Raw genomic sequence first — 19103 nt, 5'->3', positions numbered from 1 at the left:
ACTCTGTAGACCAGGCTGGCCTCAAACTCACAGAGATCCACCTGCCTCTGCCTCCTAAGTGCCTGGCTTCTTTGTATTTTTTTAAAGGATTTATTTTTGGTTGTTCTCACCTATGTGTGGGTACCTGCATCCATATCCAGGACACAGCACAGATGCCTTAGAGTGGAAGCCATCTAACATGGGTGCTGGGGCTCAAACCTGGGTCCTCTGGAAGAGCAGCGAGCACTCTTAACCACTGAGCATCTCTCTAACCCCCGGGTTTGTTTCTTTTTTAAAGTTAGCATGTAAAATAATGAGCCCGTTCTGATATTTTCAGTGTATATGTCACTGTGCTAGCTCGCGCTCACTTACCCAGAACCTGCGGTTATCCTTCCCCAAATCAACTTTATATTATCTTTTTTTAAACATTTTTTTATTTATTGCGGGTGTGCTGGCATATTGTACATACACACAGTGCCCCAGCATTCCCGTGAAGGTCAAGAAAAACGGCTGGGAATTTCTTCTCTCCTCCTGCCATGAGGGTTGTCCCAGGGGTGGAACTCAGGTCAGGCTGGGCAGCAGGCACCATTACCCACTGAGCCATCTCGCCAGCCCCACCCATCCAAGTCCGACAGCCAACTTTGATAATGGCTGGATTTCATGTACATAAAAAGCCATTCCAGGGATGGGGGTGTGGTCCAGCGACAGAGCATTTGCCAAGCCTGCACACTGCCCTGAATTCCATTTCCAGCACCAAATGGGGACGGGAAAAAAAAAAAGCAATGAAAAAAAAATCACTCAGGAGGCAGAGGCACTGCCTGGGCTACATAGCAAGTTGGAGGGAAGACCCTGTTTCAGCATCCCTCATTCTGTGATAGTGCAGAGTAGATGGGGTCAACAAGAATTCTGAAGTGTGGGAGCTGGAGAGATGGCTCAGTGGTTAAGAACACTGACTGCTCTTCCAAAGGTCTTTAGTTCAACTCCAAGCAACCACATAATGGCTCACAACCATCTATAATGGGATCAAGTTCCTTCTTCTGGTGGGCATGAAAACAGAAGACTCATATACGTAAAATAAATGAATATATAAATCTTTTTTTAAAAAAGAAAAATTTAAATGTATTTATTCATTTTGTGTTTGTGGCATGTACATGTGCACCGCATATGTAGAGGTCAGAAGACCGCTCACAAAAGTCAGTTCTCTCCTTCCACTGTATGAGTCCTGGGGATTGAACTCAGATCGTCAGGTTTGGCAGCAAACACTCTTACTTACTGAGCCATCTCACCCGCTCATATCCTGTGCAACCAAATGAGACCCTTTCTCAAGCAAAGAAGGATGGGAACTGGGGTGTGGCCCAGTGGTAGAGCCCCTGCCTAGAATCCCCCAGTGAGGGACTGGGGCGTGGCTCAGTGGTAGAGCCCCTGCCTAGTGTATGACAGGTTCCATCCCCACTATCACACAAAAAAATTTATTGTTTTGGATTTTTCAAGACAGGGTCTCTGTGTAGCTCTGGCTGTCCTGGAACTCTGTAGACTATTTCTGGCCTTGAACTTAGAGATCCACCTGCCTCTGCCTCCTGAGTGCTATGCCACCACCACCCAGCTAAAATATTATTTTATGTAGGGTGAAAATACTTTACTAATGTTGTCTTACTTTCATTTCTGGGTACTGTGATAAAATAGCCTGAGAAAAGCCACTTAACAGACAAAGGGAAGGCGAGGAACTAGGAGCCCGAAGCGGCTGGCGTTGCTCCCACGTTCAGGAGTGGAGAGCAGTGAGTCCAAGTGTGCTCTCACGCTGCTGCTCACCTTACTTTTCCACAGTTCAGATTCCCCTGCCTAGAGAACGGTGCTGCCCACAGTGGGTGGTTTCTCCCATCTCAAGATAACCCAGGCAATGCCCCTCAAACATGCTGGGAGACCAACCTGATCCAGACAGCTCTTCACTAAGACTGCCTTCCCAGGTGACTTCAACACTGACCAATACAAATGTGCTTTATATATCATGCTTGTGAAGGTCTTTGGACAGGCAGCTGGGCCGGAGTGGGACGGGGGAAAGGTATCCTAACCACCTCTCTGTCTTCCACAGAATGGGGGCAACCTGCTCTGTGCAGTGGACGAATCCAATGATCATGTGCTCTCCGTGTGGGACTGGGCCAAGGAGAGCAAGGTGGTGGATAGCAAGGTGAGAGGGCTTGCCTTTCATATCCCCTCCCTGCGAGTGTCCTCTCAGGACACGCTGGGACATACGGTTGGGAGTCTGCAAGCAGACTCATCTTAAATGGGGGCTTTGGTGTCATCTGTTGGATGATACCTGCTCTGTGAGTGTTGGGTCCCTCCTGTGGAAAATGAGGTCAACAGTGGTGTCCTCCTCACAGGAGGTGGAAAGGCTGGGCAGGGCATCATGGCTTTGGCTCAGCGCAAAGTTAGGTGTGGTATGAATCCCAGAACACAGGAGGAAGCTGAGCAAAGATCATGAGTTGGAGTCTAGTCTGGGCTACATAACAAGACCCTGTTCCAAGAAAAAGAGAGATAGCCAGGCATAGTGGCACACGCCTTTAATCCCAGCACTTGGGAGGCAGGTGGATCTCTATGAGTGCAAGGAAGCCTGGTCTACATAGTGAGTTCCAGCCCAGCCAGGGCTGCATGGTGAGCCTCTGTCTCAAGGGGTGGGGTGGGGGTGGGGAGACATGATCAGGAGATGAGATATTTGCCTGTAATCACACGCCTGGGATTTTCTGAGATCAGGAAACCTGATTCTAGATCAGGGCCCCTCTTTCGGAAGGATGAGGAGTGAGATAAGAGATGGTGTCCCGGAGTTAGACTTTTGTGAACTGGGTTCTAGACATTGCTGTAATACAGCAGTGCAGCCCTAGGCAAGTGTTTGTGTTCTCTGAACTTCATCTATGATGGGAAGCACTAATGGGCCTTGTCTCCCAGAGGACCACGAGGATTAAGTAAGTTTTATAAGTGCTCAGCCTAGTGTGTAACACAGACTAGAGGCTCCCAAAGGGCCCGCTGGTATACTCCCTGTTCCTGCAAGTGGGCTCACAGGGCAATCCTATGGGATGGGTATGACATGGAAGTCCTGCTGACTTTTAAGTCCTCATTCAGAATCTGTCCTGACCCCCTCAAAGTGCTCCAATGAGGCTGTCCTGGTGGCCACCTTCCACCCCACTGATCCCAGCCTGCTGATCACCTGTGGGAAGTCCCACATCTACTTCTGGAGCCTGGAAGGAGGCAGCCTGAGCAAGAGGCAGGGCTTGTTTGAGGTGAGTACTGGGGATTGGTGGATGGGCTCATCTTGAGAGGGCCAGGCAGGGGTACCCAGTGGGGTAGCAGTGTGAGGACACTGCCAAGCCTGAGTTTCTTCACCCCTCTGAGAGAAGATCCTGCTGAGCTCTGATGTGTGAGGGTCCAGTGGCTGAGAGCACAGACGTCTAATGGAGACGTCTACATGACTGGGGAGTCACAGAGAGGAACTGCAGGGAGAGGGGACTCGGCGGACAAAGTGCTTACCATGAGTACATGGGGACTGGAGTCCCCAACCAAGTGAGCATGGTGGCACACCTGCAGCCCTTGGGAGGGGACAGAGAGGACTCCCAGGGCAAGTTAGCTAGCTAGAGTAGCTGAATCTGTAAACGCCAGGTTCAGCGAGAGCTCCTGCTTCAATAGAAATACGTGGGGAGCGATCAAGGAAGACATCTGACATCAACTCCACATGTGCACATGTGCACACACATGTAAACATACATTGCACACTCACACAGCACAGCAACATGCATGCGAACACAATAGCACACCCACCCACACATGTGAACACACACACACACAGTACAAGCCGGGTAGGATGGCATGTGTTTATAATCCCAGCACTAGGGAGATGAAGACTGGCGAATCCTTGGCCCATTGGTCTGCCAACATAGCCTATTTGGCAAGCCCTGGAATCCCAGTGAGAGACCATGTCTGAAAAACAAGGGGAGGGGAGCCAGACTTGATCGATCGCTGGGTCATCAAGCATGCAGAGTGTTTGGTGGAGGACACAAGTTCCCAGCACCCATATCAGGAAGCTCCCAGGAATCCAGCACCTGCTTCTGCAGCATCTGTATTCACTGGCACGTGCCCACACACGTGCGCACACGCACACATACACACAATTTTTAAATAATTAAAATAAAAATAAAAAGATAAACAAAGTTACGTAGGCAAGATGGCTCAACAGTTAAAAGTGCTTGCCCCAAAGCCTGACAATCCCTGGAACATACATCATAAAAGGAGAGAACTGACTCCCACCATTGTCCTGTGACCTCCACAAGTACATCCTGGCACAGGTATGCCCATACATACACCCATATACCAAATAATCATATAGAATAAATAAAAAGCGTAATGAGATTTTTTCAAAACCAAATCAACATACCAGGTGTGATGTCAACACTCCTGTAAACCCTACATCCAGGCATCTGGAGGCAGAGAGGCAGTTGGATCTGTATGGGATCAAGGCTGTCCAGGGCTACATAGTAAGACTCTGTGTATAAAAAACAAACAAACAAACAAAAATGAATAAATAAAAGAGCAAACTGGAGAGATGGCTCAGAGGTTAAAAGTAGTGAACCCAGAGGACCTGGGTTCAATTCCCAGCACCCACATGACAGTTCACAATTGTCTGTAACTCCAGTATCTGATACCCTTACACAGACATGTATGCAGACAAAACACCAATGCAAATAAAATAAAAATAAATAAATTATTTAAAACAAAAAAGAAAAAGAGCCAGGCGGTGGTGTTGTACATCTTTGATCCCAGCACCCGGGAGGCAGAGGAAGGCGGATCTCTGTGAGTTCAAGGCCTGGACTACAGAGCTAGTTCCAGGACAGGCGGCAAAGCTACAGAGAAACCCTGTCTTGAACAAATAATAATAATAATAATAGTAATAATAATAATAATAATAATAATAGAAGCAAAATGCAAGGTGAATGGCTTCTAAGGAATAACAACATGTTGTCCTCCGGCCTCCTTATGAATGTGCGTGTGTGCTCACTCACCCAGACATGTCCGGTGACACTGACGCCTCCCCTTCTCTCTTTCCACACTGTAGAAACATGAGAAACCAAAGTATGTGCTGTGTGTGACCTTCTTGGAAGGTGGCGATGTGGTCACTGGAGACTCTGGGGGGAACATCTACGTCTGGGGCAAAGGTCAGTGTCAGTACACTAGTTTGGACTCTCACCTCTGTCTTTTCAGCACCCTTGGCTGAATCTCCCTTTCTTTAGCCACCCTGTGTGGCACGAATGTCAGTAGAGAGCAAATTTCTCCTCTTTTTCTATGTTTATGTGTGTGTGCATGTGTGTGCAAGTGTGTGGGGGGCTTGAAATGGCTGTCAGGAATCATCCTTACTCACACTTCTACCTTATTCATTGAGGCGGGTTTCTCAATCAAACCCAGAGCTCATCAATATAACCAGTCTCACTAGGAAGCTTACTCTAGGATCTTCTGTCTCAATTCTCCAAGACTGGGCATTTGTATGTGTTCTGGGCATCTGAATTCTGGTTATAAAACTTGCATGGCCAGCACTGTATCCATTGGACTATCATTTTAGCCCCACTCTAGGGTAAAATATTTCTTCTTCTTTTTAAAATTATTTATTTGGGTGCTAGAGAGATGGCTCAGTGGTTAAGAGCACATACTGGAGCCAGGAGGCACCACAGAGGCACACGTCTTTAATCCCAGCACTTAGGAGGCAGAGGCAGGTGGATCTCTGTGAATTTGAGGCCAGCCTGGGCTACAAAGTGGATTCTAAGACAGCCAGAACTGTTACACAGATCCTAATTTAAAAACCAAAAGAGGAAAACAACACATACTGCTCTTCCACAGGATATAAGTTTAATATCCAGCACCACGTCAAGTGACTAGCAATCACCTATAACTCTTGCTCTGGGGGATCCAACTCCTCTGGCTTCTGCAGCCATTTGCTCTCATGCCTAAGCATGCATACATGCACACACACACACACAGAGAGAGAGAGTTAAAAAATAAAAATAAATCTAAAAATACTTAATTATGTATATGAGTGTTGTGCCTGCCTGTTTGTGTGTGCACCATGTGCATGCAGTACTCACCAAGGCCAGAAGAAGGCATCAGATCCCCTGGAACTGGAGTAATGGATGGTTGTGAGCCACCATGTTGGTGCTGGGAACTGAACCCAGGTTCTCCACAAAAGCTACAAGTGCTCTTAATCTCTGAGCCACCTCTCCAGCTCTTAAGATAAATTCTTATTTTCCAGTTCTAGCATCCTTGACAAGGCTCAGCTCAGGTGTCCCCAATTCTGTAAAGTCATTATTGGGTCCCAAAGCCTTATTCTCTGCTGGTTTCATAGTAGCAGCAAAGGCCCAAGTATAAATGTGTGAAATGACTCAGCCACAGCCAGTGTGTTGTGTGAATAATTGGACAGAAGGCTGGGTGGATTTCTATGTATGAATGGAAAAGTGAGTAAGAGGGTGGATGGATAGGTGGGTGGATTTGTGAATGAGTAGATGGGTGATGGACAGGTGGATGAATGGATGAGTAAATTAGGGAATGGTACATGAGTGGATGCATGGATACACGCAAGAATGGATACACTGATGCACGGGTGTATATGTGGGTGAATGAATGGATGTACAACAAGTGTCCTTGCCTGGGCACTGAATCACACCAGACTCCTATAGTCCCCTAAGCAGCCTTAATCCCTCCTACTGTACCTGTTTTGCAAGAGAAGGTTCTTCCTTCTGCTTGGACAACTTTTCCATCCATTTGTCCAAGGCGATGTTAGCTCAACCCTTAGATCTTTAATGAACCATCCCTTCATCCATCCAACTTCTCACTCAGCAGGCTGGAAACCCCATGCAGGATTTCACACGGTCCTGGTGTTCCAGCATGGTGCCAGCCACCTTGTGTCTTCACTGACTGGTGAGGGCAAGTCGTCTCTGCCATTGACGTGTGATATGAGATTGCCTTGGTTCCGCTGCGTTCCCATATGAAACTCAGCCCAGTGTAGCTAAACTTTTGTTGGTGGAACGGGTGGATGATGAACAAAGAGACAACGGATAGATGGGTGAATGTGAGGTGGGTGGGAAAATGAGTGGATATTTAAGTGAAGGGAGGGACTGACTGATGGATGGGTAGTTTGATGAAAGAAGTGAGTGAATGGATGAAGGATAGAAGGAGGGTGGATAAAATTGTTAGATCCGGAGATGGATGAATAGGTGGGTGGATTTGGGAATGAGTAGATGGATGATGGACAGGTGGGAATGGAGGGACAGAAGGAGACATGGATGAATGGATTGAATGAGTGGATGGATGGATGGATGGACGGGTCAGTAGATAAATAGGTGGGTGGGTGGGTGGATATGGATGGATGGATGGATGGATGGATGGGATTGAGTGGGTAGATGGATGGACCAATAGATGATGATGGGGGTGGATTGATGGATGACTAGGTAGGATGATGGAGCAATAGATGGGTGGGTGGGTGGATGGATGTATTGATGAGTGGGTGGGTGAGGTGGTAAATTGATTGATGGATCAATAGATAGATGAGTAGATGAATGAATGGGTGGTGGATAGAACGAAGGAAGGATTGATTGTTGGATCATTACATAGATAAATGTAGGTAAATGTATAGGAGGCAGATAGATACAAGGAAGTGAGAAAGGACTGACTGATGGACTAGGAGATAAATGGATGGATGAGTAGATGAATCTGGCGCTAATATGTGGCGAGTGGGTGGGCCGACCATTAGATAGTGAGGAAGCCGTGGAAAGGTATATGAGTGGATAAACCACAGGATGGATGGGTGAGAGTTCAGATGATTCAGTGGGTAGATGATAAAGTCCGTGAATGGTGGGCAGATGGATGGTTAGTGGGCGGAAGTACCAAAAGAAAGATGGAAAGATGAGTGAGCAGGTGGCTGCTGGCCTCAAAGCTTTAGATACAGGGTTCAAGGAAGGAACAGCCTTCCCATGTCAACTCCCATGCCCGATCCCCCTCACAGGTGGAAACCGCATCACCCAGGAGGTACTGGGAGCCCATGATGGCGGCGTGTTTGGGCTCTGCGCCCTGCGGGACGGGACGCTGGTGTCTGGAGGGGGCCGTGATCGTCGGGTGGTCCTATGGGGTTCGGACTACAGCAAGGTGCAAGAGGTGGAGGTGAGGAAGTGGGTGATGGGGTATGGCTTCGTAGGATCGTGCAAGGTCTCTATCCGACCACACATGCCATGCCACCCCACCTCACATGTATCCTATATGCACATCTACCCAACTCAGGTCCCGGAGGACTTTGGCCCTGTACGCACTATAGCAGAGGGCCGGGGAGACACACTGTACGTGGGGACCACCCGTAACTCCATCTTGCTTGGCTCAGTGCACACAGGCTTCTCACTGCTTGTCCAGGTGAGTGACTCTCCAGCTCTGTTCCCGCCCCTAAATGCACCTCCTACATCCTCACTGCCACCACCGTCATCACCATCACTATCGCCCCGTGTCTTCATTTCTTCCCCTTCCTCTTCACATCCCTGCCTCATCCCTTTCTCCTTGACCTGGGAAGCCCCATATCCCTTCCTTTCCATTGTCTTGTTTCACCTCGGACCCAAAACTCCCCAGAAGGGCTACCTGCCTTCTAGAATGGCTCCCTAGCACTCCTGCTCCCAACTAGATTGCTTCTTGCTGATCTGATTGAGGATAGAATCCTCTCATCTGGTTGGTAAGTGTCCTTGCTGATTGCCATGCTGTTGCGAGTCCCACACCCCTCAGGGGTCCAACTCTAAGACCTTAGAAAGCTTTCCCAGAGGGCCTGACTTTATTACTTCTCTCCCCGCCTCTTCCCCTCTCCCCCTCCTCCCCTTTCCCCCTCCTCCCTTCTCCCCCTCCTCCTCTTTCCCCCTTCTCCTCTCTCCTCCCTCCACTCTCCCCCTCCTCCTTTTTCTTTTCCTACTCATTTTCCTTTTTCTTTATTTTTTTTGTTGTGTTTTTATTTTATTTTTTATTTTTTTAATTTTTTATTTTTTCTGGCTTTTTCGATACAGGATTACTCTGTAGCTTTGGAGCCTGTCCTGAAACTAGCTCTTGTAGACTAGGCTGGCCTTGAACTCACAGAGATCTGCCTGCCTCTGCCTCCCAAGTGCTGGGGTTAAAGGTGTGCGCCACAACTGCCCGGCTGTGTTTTTATTTTTAATATTTGAAATTTGGATTTTTGTACCCCAGGCTGCCCCCTAAACTCACAATGGAGCCAAGGCTGCCCTTGAACTCCTGATCCTCCTACCACTACCTCCCAAGCACTTGGATTACAGGTGTACACCGCCCACACTGGGCTCCGGTTTCTTCTTGTAACTCAGATACCTACTCCTCCCTCCCTGCTGTGCCATACTCCGTTAGAAACCCACCTCGTAGGAGGCAGTGTAGCTTAGTAGTTTGGAACTCAGAGACTGGGACTTGGCTACCTGTAAAGAAATCGCTACCCTGTCACTCACAACTGTGATACTGGACCCGTGAATCACCTCTGAGTGCCGCAGGGATGGGGAAAGTGACTGCATGAGGATTTGCAAGGATCCCGAGTCACTTGATCATAGCATACCATTGAGACTGGTGTCTGAGCAGAGGAGCTAGTCACAGTATCTTGGTCCTAGTGACTCTTGCTCAGTGGTCCCCTTCCCTTACCTGATCCTTGCTTTTTTCCCCTCTGCACGTCTAGCTAACATCTGTGCTGCTGCATTTATATGCTGCTCTGGCCTTGGTTTGGCTGGGGAGGTGGCTCAGCCTGTAAGGTACTGCCTAGCAAGGATGCAGACCTGAGCTTCATCTGCAGAACCCGTCCTGAAAGCTTGGTGTGGTAATGTGTGCATGTAATCCCAGCATGGGGGAGGCAGAGGCAGAAGGAGCCCTTCTCAAAGGAGGTGGACAAATTCTCGAGGATGACCCTACCCCAAAAGATAGAGGAAAGCAAGGCCAGCAGGATTTCTTTTTATTGTTGTTGTTATTAACGTGTATGAATGTTTGACTGCGTGTGTCCCACATGTGTGTAGTGCTTGCACTGGCCAGAAGAGGGCATCTTCCCTTGGAGCTGGAGCTACAGGTGGTATGGGCTGTCATGTAGCTGCTAAGAATAAAACCAGGGTCCCCTGAAAGAGCAGCCAGTGCTCTTAACCACTGAGCCCTCCCTCTAGCCCCAGAATTTTCCATCATTGATTTGTGGGTTGGGTCTCACTGTGCTAGCCTAGTATTGCTGTATAAGAAGCGAAGCTTTGAACATATGACAGTCTTCCTGCTGGGCTTACAAATGTGTGACAGCCATCACATCTGGCTTGAATAGCAGGACTTTCCTGGAGCAGTAAAAGACCCTTAACAACCTCTATGAATATTTATTTATATATATTTGTTGTTTTTGAGACAGGATCTTCCTTCCTTCCTTCTTTCTTTTCTTCCTTTCTTTTTTCTTTTTTCTTTTCTTTTCTTTTTTTTTTTTTTTGAGAGTGTTTCAAGATAGAGTTTTCATTGTGTAGCCCTGGCTGTCCTGTAACTTGCTTTGTAGACGAGACTAGCCTTGAATTCACAGAGATGCTACTGGCTGTGATGCCCAAGTGCCAGGATTAAACGCGTGCACTGCCAACACTGCCTGACTTGAGACAGAATCTTTCTATATAGCCTAGGCTGGCTTCAAAGTCAATCTTGCCTCAAACTTCCTAGCTGCTCAGATGTATGAGTGTGAGCCAGCATTCCCAACTGTATTATTTTATTAGTAATATGTGTTAATGTAGCATAAGTGTGATTGATTTAACATCAAATCACAATATCAGTTTTGCCTGTGGCTATAGTTATTAATAGCATACTGATATTTTGGGGGTTAATAATTACTGGTGACTTTTATTTTCTGAGAACCTTCCTTAAGCTAGCCTGTTAGCCACTTTCATTTGTTTCTTTTCTTTCTTTTTTTTTTTTTTTCCTTTGGTTTTTCGAGACAGGGTTTCTCTGTAGCTTTTGGAGCCTGTCCTGCCTGGAACTAGCTCTTGTAGACCAGGCTGGTCTCGAACTCACAGAGATCCGCCCACCTCTGCCTCCCAAGTGCTGGGATTAAAGGTGTGTGCCACCACCGCCTGGCTTCATTTGTTTCTTTCATGTAGTGCTGGGAATAGAATCTAGGGTCTCAGACATGCCAGGCAAGTGCTTTTCCACTGAGCCACACCCCCAGCCCCTCACTGGGGGACTCTAGGCAGGGGCTGTACCCCTGAGCCACACCCCCAGCCCCTCACTGGGGGACTCTAGGCAGGGGCTGTACCCCTGAGCCACACCCCCAGCCCATCACAGAGGATTCTAGACAGGGGCTCTACCACTAAGCTATATTCCCAACCCTTTTGGTTCTTTTGGATTTTTGTTTTTGTTTTTTTGATTTTTGAGACAAGATCTTGTAGAGCCCAGGCTGTCCCTGAACTAGCTATCTATCTGAGAATGATTTTGAAGTCCTGATCCTCCTGCCTCTACACCCTGAGTGCCAGGATTCTGTTACTGTGCCTGGCTTGTGTGTAGCACTTTCTAGTCATGTTCTAAGGGAGCACAGCAGTGCTTTGAGGAACATGGGGTAGCTGGCCACATTTTAGAGAGCATGAAACTGAGACTCCAAGCTGGGCATGGTGGCATATACCTGTAATCTCAGCAGTCAGAAGACTACACAGTAAGAGGATTTCTATGAGTTCCAGCCTGGTCTTGACAAGAAAGGGAAGCTCTGTCTCAAAACCAAATGGGGCTAGGAAGACGGCTTGGTTGGTAAAGTTCTTGCTGTTTAAACTTGAGGACCTGAGTTTGATTTCCCCAGAGCCCATACGTAAAGACTGGACACGGGAACATGCCTGAAATTCAAGAGCTGGAGAGGCCGAGGCAGGCTAGTCCTCGGGGCTTGCTAGCCCGCCTGCCTGTCCAAGTTGGTGTGTTCTAGGTTTCGAGGACGACCCTGTTTGAAAAGTAATAGAGTAGAGGCCGTTGGGTGGCTCAGTGGGTAAGGGCGCTTGCCACCAAGCCTAATAACCTGGCTTCAATCCCTGGAAACTTCATGGTGGAAGGAGAGACTTAACTCTCAAGTTGTTGTTTGATCTCCATATGCAGGCCTTGACAATACCCTGACACCCACAAAATAAATAAAGCATAGATAAAGGAGAGAGAGATAAAGATACTTAACGCCCACTTCTGACCTCTGCACTCAGGTGAACATATGTGAACGCGCCCACACACACACAACACTGAGGTTCTGAGGTTAGGTCAGCTGACTAGGTGACTGGTTCCCCGGTGTCCTCCATGTGACCTTAAATGTCCCAGCTCTGTCACTCAAGACAAAGTCCACCGGGCTTTTCCCAGATTCCTATTGCTGAAGTCTGGAAAGTGTCTAGCCAGGTTGGATGGAACCTGTGCGGCCACTGAGGATACATTTTGAGCCACCTTCCCCTCCCTTCCATTCTACAAAGAGGAAAGCAAAGGTTTTGTGGGAAGGGACAGGATTTGCTTCGAGACACGGGGTAGCCAGAGTCAGCCCCCATCACAGGAGAATGCGCCTGCGCAGAAGGGGCTTGCCGGGTCCTGGGTGCCGGTCCAGCATTTATTTATTTGTTTGTTTGTTTTTCTCCTTTTTGGTTTTTCAAGACAAGGTTTCTTTGTAGCTTTGGAGCCTGTCCTGGAACTTGCTCTGTAGACCTGACTGTCCTTGAACTAACAGAGATCCGCCTGCCTCTGCCTCCTGAGTGCTGGGATTAAAGACGTGCACCCCTACCACCCGGCTAGTCCAGCATTTCTTTCTGGCATCAGAGCTGACTAGGGAAAAGAGCTTTGCCGCCTCCTTCCTATCATCTTCTTTCTCTCCCTCCTGCAGGGACACGTGGAAGAGCTGTGGGGCCTGGCCACACATCCTAGCCGGGCGCAGTTTGTGACCTGTGGGCAGGATAAGCTGGTGCATCTGTGGAGTTCAGAGGCCCACCAACCCCTGTGGAGCAGGACCATTGAGGTAATGGGATGGGAATGCAGACATAGGAGTCTGCAGAAATTGCTGATGTTCGGACCTTGGGGCTCAGCACATCAGATGGACGCTACACATGATCTCTTTAAGAAGAGTATCTTGTCAGGCAGTGGTGGTGAACACCTTTAATTCCAGCACTCAGGAGGCAGAAGTACTCAGATCTCTGAGTTCAAAGGCCAGCCTGATCTACAGAGTGAGTTTCAAGACAATCAGGGCTATACAGAGAAACCCTGTCTCAAAAAACAAAACAAAATTGGAAAGAAAAAAAAAAAGGCATCTTGCTGTATTTGGGAGCAAAGGTAGATCTCTGAGTTTGAGGCCAATCTGTCCCTGTCTCAAAGGAAAAAAAAAAAGGAGTAGGAAGAGGGAAGAATGTTTCTCTTATGTTAGCATGTTCAAGAAAAGGGAAAGGGAATGGCCCCTGGTGGTTTCTTGAAGGTGTGGGAGAGCAGAGAGGACCTCAGGCCATGCTAGTTGATTCTGAGGCTAGGGGGTACCTGGTCTTTGGGACCCCACCTTTTTTCTCTTCCTTCCCAGGACCCTGCCCGTTCGGCTGGCTTCCACCCCAGCGGTTCTGTCCTGGCAGTGGGCACAGTGACTGGCAGGTACTGCTGAATAGACCAGATCTTTACCAGTTTCTTTTTCTATTGCTCTAAAGCCCTTAGAGCCCCTCACATTCTAAGCCCGCTGCTTCAGTCCTAAGGGCCTGCCTGTAGCCCCGCCCCTTGCAGCCAGTGTATCCCTATGTGGGGCTCTGCCCACCTATTTGAAATGGCATGGACTTCTAAGTGGTAGGAGAAGATAAGAGGATGAAAATGTTGTTCAGCTCTGCCCATCCTAGCCTGACCCCTGACTCCCCACTCCTCACTGTCTGGCTCCATCCAAGATAGCCTGGCCCCTCCCCTCAATCCTGCCCTGCCCAACAACAGCTCATCCCCGCCCCCCACTCCCTTCAAGGTGGTTGCTACTGGACACAGACACCCATGACCTGGTGGCTATCCACACAGATGGCAATGAGCAGATCTCCGTGGTCAGCTTTTCCCCAGGTAGGCCTGGGATGCTGGTGAGACCGGGTCGTTGGGACCAAGGTTCAGAAATGCAGACTGGGGGGTGAAAGGCTACAGTTCCCCCCTATGAGAGGGGCTAGTCATGGAGGGAGGCAAAGCCTGGGAGTGTGGAGGAGGGGATGAGTCTGGGAGAGAAAGGGGCAGAGTCTGGGTGCCTCCTCATAGCCCCTCCCCCCTCCCCAGACGGGGCGTACCTGGCTGTGGGCTCTCACGACAACTTGGTGTACGTGTACACGGTGGACCAGGGTGGCCGCAAGGTCAGCCGCCTGGGCAAGTGCTCGGTGAGTGGGCAGTGGTCCCCAGCCCGCACCACCACCCCAACCAGTGGGGTGCAAAATTAACCATTTTTCTATCCCAAGGGAACCACAGCTCAGAACTCAGCTGATTTTTTTTCTTGCCCTGACTATGTCAAGGCGTCTCAGTTGGCCCCCATCCTCATCTCTTACTGTGTTCTAAGTTGCCCCTTTGTGAAGCCCAACCCTCACCTTCCAAGCCCCGCCCTCATTTGTAGCCCCACCCCTGCATCCTAAACCTCTTCCTCCATCCAAAGAGCACCTCTGTGTAGCCACGCCCCACGTCCAAACCCCCACCCCCTGTGTGGAGTTTTCCCCATTGTCTGAGCACTTTTGTCAGCCCCTCCCGTCATGGTCTGGCCCCGCCCATAGCAGTCTGGCCCTGCCCCTACTCTCAGAAGGCCTTTGTATGCCCCCCCCCAGCTAAACGTGTTCTCACTCTGTATATTTTACCTCCTAATCCTGACTTAATCCATCCCCTCTCCCTGACTCAACCCTCTCCTCTGCTCTAAGTGACCCTTACGTCCCCTGCAGGGCCATTCCAGTTTTATCACCCACCTGGATTGGGCCCAGGACAGCACCTGCTTTGTCACCAACTCCGGAGACTACGAGATTCTGTACTGTGAGTTCTCTGACAGTGGCCAGATTTCTTTCTTTTGCCGCTTCATTTGCATATGATTTCCATACAGCTCCTGTTTCCTTGAGCTAGTCTGAGCTGATCTGATTTGGAAATTAGCAATCTCTAGCTTGTGATTTCTTCCCCAGTGCACCCTATTTCCCTTCTGCTTTAACAATGAACAGAAGATTTTTATGCAGAAGGTACCCAGCTCAAGTTTTGGCGTGTTAGCGCCAAAAATCCAGCCTTCAGCTGGTTCAGACAGACAGAAATAAGCTCAGGAACCTTTGACCCCTCTGTCTTGGACCTCAGTGCTAGTTTATCTGGGAAACAGATTGGTGAATGGCAGATCTTCAGGCCCTGAACATCTCTTCTGATTGTCTACGCCAGGGGATGCCGCCACCTGTAAGCAGATCACCAGTGCAGATACCGTGAGAAATGTGGAATGGGCTACCGCTACTTGTGTGTTGGGGTTTGGGGTGTTCGGTAAGTTCTGGAATGAGGAATGTCCCACTGAGTACTGGAGCTCTGAGAAACAGCCTTGGCTTGTGATTTTCATAGCCCGATAGTGGCTGCCTCGGCTGGGGAGCTCAACCCTTACTGTCTGGATGGTACTCTCGGGGAAGGGCAGAGCAAAATGACCACTGAGGTCCCTCAGAGCTGTAATGAAATGAGACTGAATGCATAGGGCACCTGGCTCAGAGGGCTCCATGCTGAAGCTCCTCCAACCACCTGCTCCGTCAGGTCCTCAAGCGGCAGGAGCACCCTTGGCCCGGGCAGTGCTGCAATAGCACAGTGGTGATGGTAGTCCCAGCCCTGCTCTTCTGCAGCTCACAGTGCAATGAAGAAGGCAGCCTCGCCTGAGATAATGTGGCTGTACAGGGACTGGCTGGGACACTTTGGATGACACTGGGGAAAGAGTATTGGCCCAAGTATTTGAAGTTAGGAGGATCTCCTGGAGGGACAGCCAATTGAGCTAAGACCTGGAGGGTCAAGCCATACCCCCAACCCCTCACTGGGGGATTCTAGGCAGGGGCTCTACTGCTGAGACATGTCCCCAACTTTTTTCTTTTTTTTAACTTTTTGAGACAAGGTTCAATAAGTTACCCAGGGAGGTCTTTAACTTCTTCCTTTTGCTTCCCATGGCTGGATTTACAGGCCTGTGCCACCATGCCCAGTAGTCAGGCATCTTTCATCCCTTCCCTTGTCATGTCTACAGGGATCTGGCCCGAGGGGGCAGATGGCACAGACATCAATGCTGTGGCCCGCTCTCATGATGGGAAGCTGCTGGCTTCTGCTGACGACTTCGGCAAAGTGCACCTGTTCAGCTATCCCTGCTGTCAGCCCAGAGTAAGTCCCTCTGGGGCCTGAGGGGTGGGAGCTGGCAGTATTCACTCCTTTGTGGGGATGAGAGCTCAGACGTGCTTGAAAGTCCCTATATAACCAAGGATGACCCCAAATTCCCGCCAATTCTTCTGCCTCTTTCTCCTAGAACTAGGATTAAAGATGTGTGCCATTAAGCCAAGTTTATGTGTTGCCAGAGGTGGAGCCAAGGCTTCCCAGACCTCTCAGCTTCTCCTTAGTTTTCTGGTGTTCATCTTTTCACTTTCTTTAGGCAACTCATTCCACTCTGGGCCTCAGTTTCCCACATCTGTAGGAATGTCTTAACTGCACAGGGTCCTTTATAGGGTTCTGAGACAGTCTGTATCTCTGAGGTTTCTGCGTATTTTCTCTGTACAAATGATCACCTACTGTGTGCCTGGGCAAACAAAACCTCTGAGGTTCCTGGGCATGCACGAGCACACCCTTAATCCCAGCACTTGTGAGCCAGAGGCTGGCAGATCTCTGAGTTCCAGGTCAGCCTGATCTACAGAGCAAGTTCCAGGACAATTAAGGCTACACAGAGAAACCCTGTCTCAAAACAAAGCAAAGCAAAACACCATGAGGCTATTGCCCTTGCCAAGCTAAGTGCAAGACTCTAGGGCTAGGGTTTGGGTTCCCAGCACTGGTGATTCCCGTACAGGCCAAGAACAAGGACCAGCTTCTACAGAACCAAATGCACGGAGCTGCTAGGGACTGCTCCTGCTACAGCTAACCTTTTCTCTTACTGAAGCCGAGTTAGGATTTAATGAAGATATTTTAATGTAATTTAAGCATGAGGGAGACACTCAAAAGAAAGATATATCTGAGAACATGAATTTGGCCTTCTGGCTTTTCTTTCTTTCTTTTTCTTTTTTTTTTTTTGTTTGTTTTTTGTTTTTGTTTTGTTTTGTAGACCAGGCTGGCCTCAACAGAGATCTGCCTGGCTCTACCTCCCAAATGCTAGGATTAAAGGCGTGAGCCACCGTCACCCAGATACTTTTGGGCTCTTCAAAGAGGAAAGTAAGCCGTACCTGACTGTGGCCTGGGTTCCTCACAGAAACTTGTCATACTCACTTTTAATGGGAACCTGGTTCAGTACGGGCAGGTTATATCTTATATCTACCCCTGAGCCACACTCCCAGCCCCTCACTGGGGGATTCTAGGCAGGGCTCTTCCACTGAATCACACCCATGTACAAACTTGTACTCTAACACACATGTATGTGTGATTAAAATTTAAGCCAGGAGGTGATGGCACACACTTTTATTCTTAGCACTCAGGAGGCAGAGACAGGCAGATCTCTGAGTTCGAGACCGGCCTGGTGTACAGAGCGAGTTTCAGGACAGCCAGGGCTACACGGAGAAACCCTGTCTCACAAACCAAACAAAAATTAAAAGGAAGCAAGGGGATTGTGAGCTTTAGGACTTCCTGAAGTAGAGTAAAAACTTGTAGCTCACACAAAAGATGTTAATGGCTATGAAGAAGAAGATGACAGTGGCCTCCAGGTGGCGTTTTTCATCTGACCTCTGCCTTTCATCTGTTCCCTCCTAACAGGCCCTCAGCCACAAATACGGTGGACACAGCAGTCATGTGACCAATGTGGCCTTCTTGTGGGACGACAGCATGGCCCTGACCACTGGGGGCAAAGACACAAGTGTGCTACAGTGGCGTGTAGTCTGAAACAAGGGTGTGGGGCCAGGGTAGAGTCCTGTGCCAGGACTGAGTTCTATTTTTGGGAGATGTCTATTGCGGAGTAGAGTAATATATACCCAGAGTATGTCTATAGAGAGAGGCTTATGGGGGTGGGCGGGTGAGTGGACAGACAGGAGTCTCTATTTATCTGGGTGGGAAGAGTGGGTCGCCATGTCTTGGGGAAGCCATTGGTGTTTGGTCTGGGTGGGTTTTTTTTTTTTTTTAGTTTATTCTTTTATATTATCCAGAAATACAGACTTATGCACTGAGCTGTCTGGAGTCTTGGTCTGTGTATTTGGTATGTGTGGGAATTGAAAGGTGCCTGTGTGTGTGTGTTGTGTAGGCCAGAGGTCAAAATAAGGTGTCCTCAATTGCTCTCTACCATATTATTTGGTTTTCTGAGACAGGGTTTTTCTGTGTAGTCCTGGCTGTCTGAAAATTCACTCTGTACACCAGGCTGGCCTCTAACTCACAGAGATCCGCCTGCCTCTGCCTCCTGAGTGCTGTAATTAAAGGCATGCACCACCACTGCCTGGTATATTTGTTTTTGAAACAGGGTCTTACTGTGCAACCCTGTAACTCACTATGTAGACAAGGCTGGACTTGAACTCAGTGAGATCATTGTTGGAAGAAGAGAAATTGTCCTGTGACCTCCACACATGCGCCCTGACACACACTCACGAGCATGCTTCACTTCTACACACACACAAGCCATGAATGAATAAAGAAGTGTCATAAATGAGAATATATTATTTACAAATAAAAGGGTTGGGTGTGATGGTACATTGTGTAGTGGAGCTTCGGGCCAGTCAGGGCTACACATTGAGATCCTGTCTCAAAAACAAGCAGAAGACGAAGAAGGAGAGGGGAAAAGAAGAGGGAGGGAGAGAAGGAGAAGAAAAGGAAGGAAGGAAGAAGGAAGTCAGTCTGTATTTCTTTCCAAGTCTCAACAACGAGGTGATCTCTTGGGAGGGAGGGATACTGGCCATCATAAAAGAATGACTTACAAAGGCCTCCTCTTTTTAAGTTTTTTAGGTTTATTTATTATTTATATATACAGTACT

At 48.7% G+C, this 19103-nt stretch overlaps 1 protein-coding gene across 4 annotated transcripts in view; it reads left to right on the top strand.

Annotated features, from left to right (window-relative positions):
* The window catches only part of Eml2 (EMAP like 2), a 29183-nt gene extending 10875 nt beyond the window's left edge, over window positions 1–18308 (top strand). For all 4 annotated transcript variants that reach the window (XM_048433367.3, XM_085693352.2, XM_048433368.3 and 1 more), the window contains 13 exons: window positions 2069–2164; window positions 3117–3251; window positions 5078–5177; window positions 8012–8166; window positions 8284–8409; window positions 12866–12997; window positions 13547–13614; window positions 13967–14055; window positions 14260–14357; window positions 14904–14991; window positions 15376–15471; window positions 16205–16335; window positions 17902–18308. In XM_048433367.3, the coding sequence (XP_048289324.3) occupies window positions 2069–2164; window positions 3117–3251; window positions 5078–5177; window positions 8012–8166; window positions 8284–8409; window positions 12866–12997; window positions 13547–13614; window positions 13967–14055; window positions 14260–14357; window positions 14904–14991; window positions 15376–15471; window positions 16205–16335; window positions 17902–18027 (1440 nt within the window). In that variant the 3' untranslated portion in view covers window positions 18028–18308. The remainder of the gene's footprint in view (window positions 1–2068; window positions 2165–3116; window positions 3252–5077; window positions 5178–8011; window positions 8167–8283; window positions 8410–12865; window positions 12998–13546; window positions 13615–13966; window positions 14056–14259; window positions 14358–14903; window positions 14992–15375; window positions 15472–16204; window positions 16336–17901) is intronic.
* The last annotated feature ends 795 nt before the right edge of the window (window positions 18309–19103 follow it).

Source organism: Myodes glareolus, chromosome 1, assembly GCF_982192425.1.
Source record: "Myodes glareolus chromosome 1, mMyoGla1.1, whole genome shotgun sequence".
Lineage (NCBI taxonomy): Eukaryota > Metazoa > Chordata > Mammalia > Rodentia > Cricetidae > Myodes > Myodes glareolus.
The sequence above is the reverse complement of the archived record's forward strand: the minus strand, read 5'-3'. Positions and strand labels throughout refer to the sequence as shown.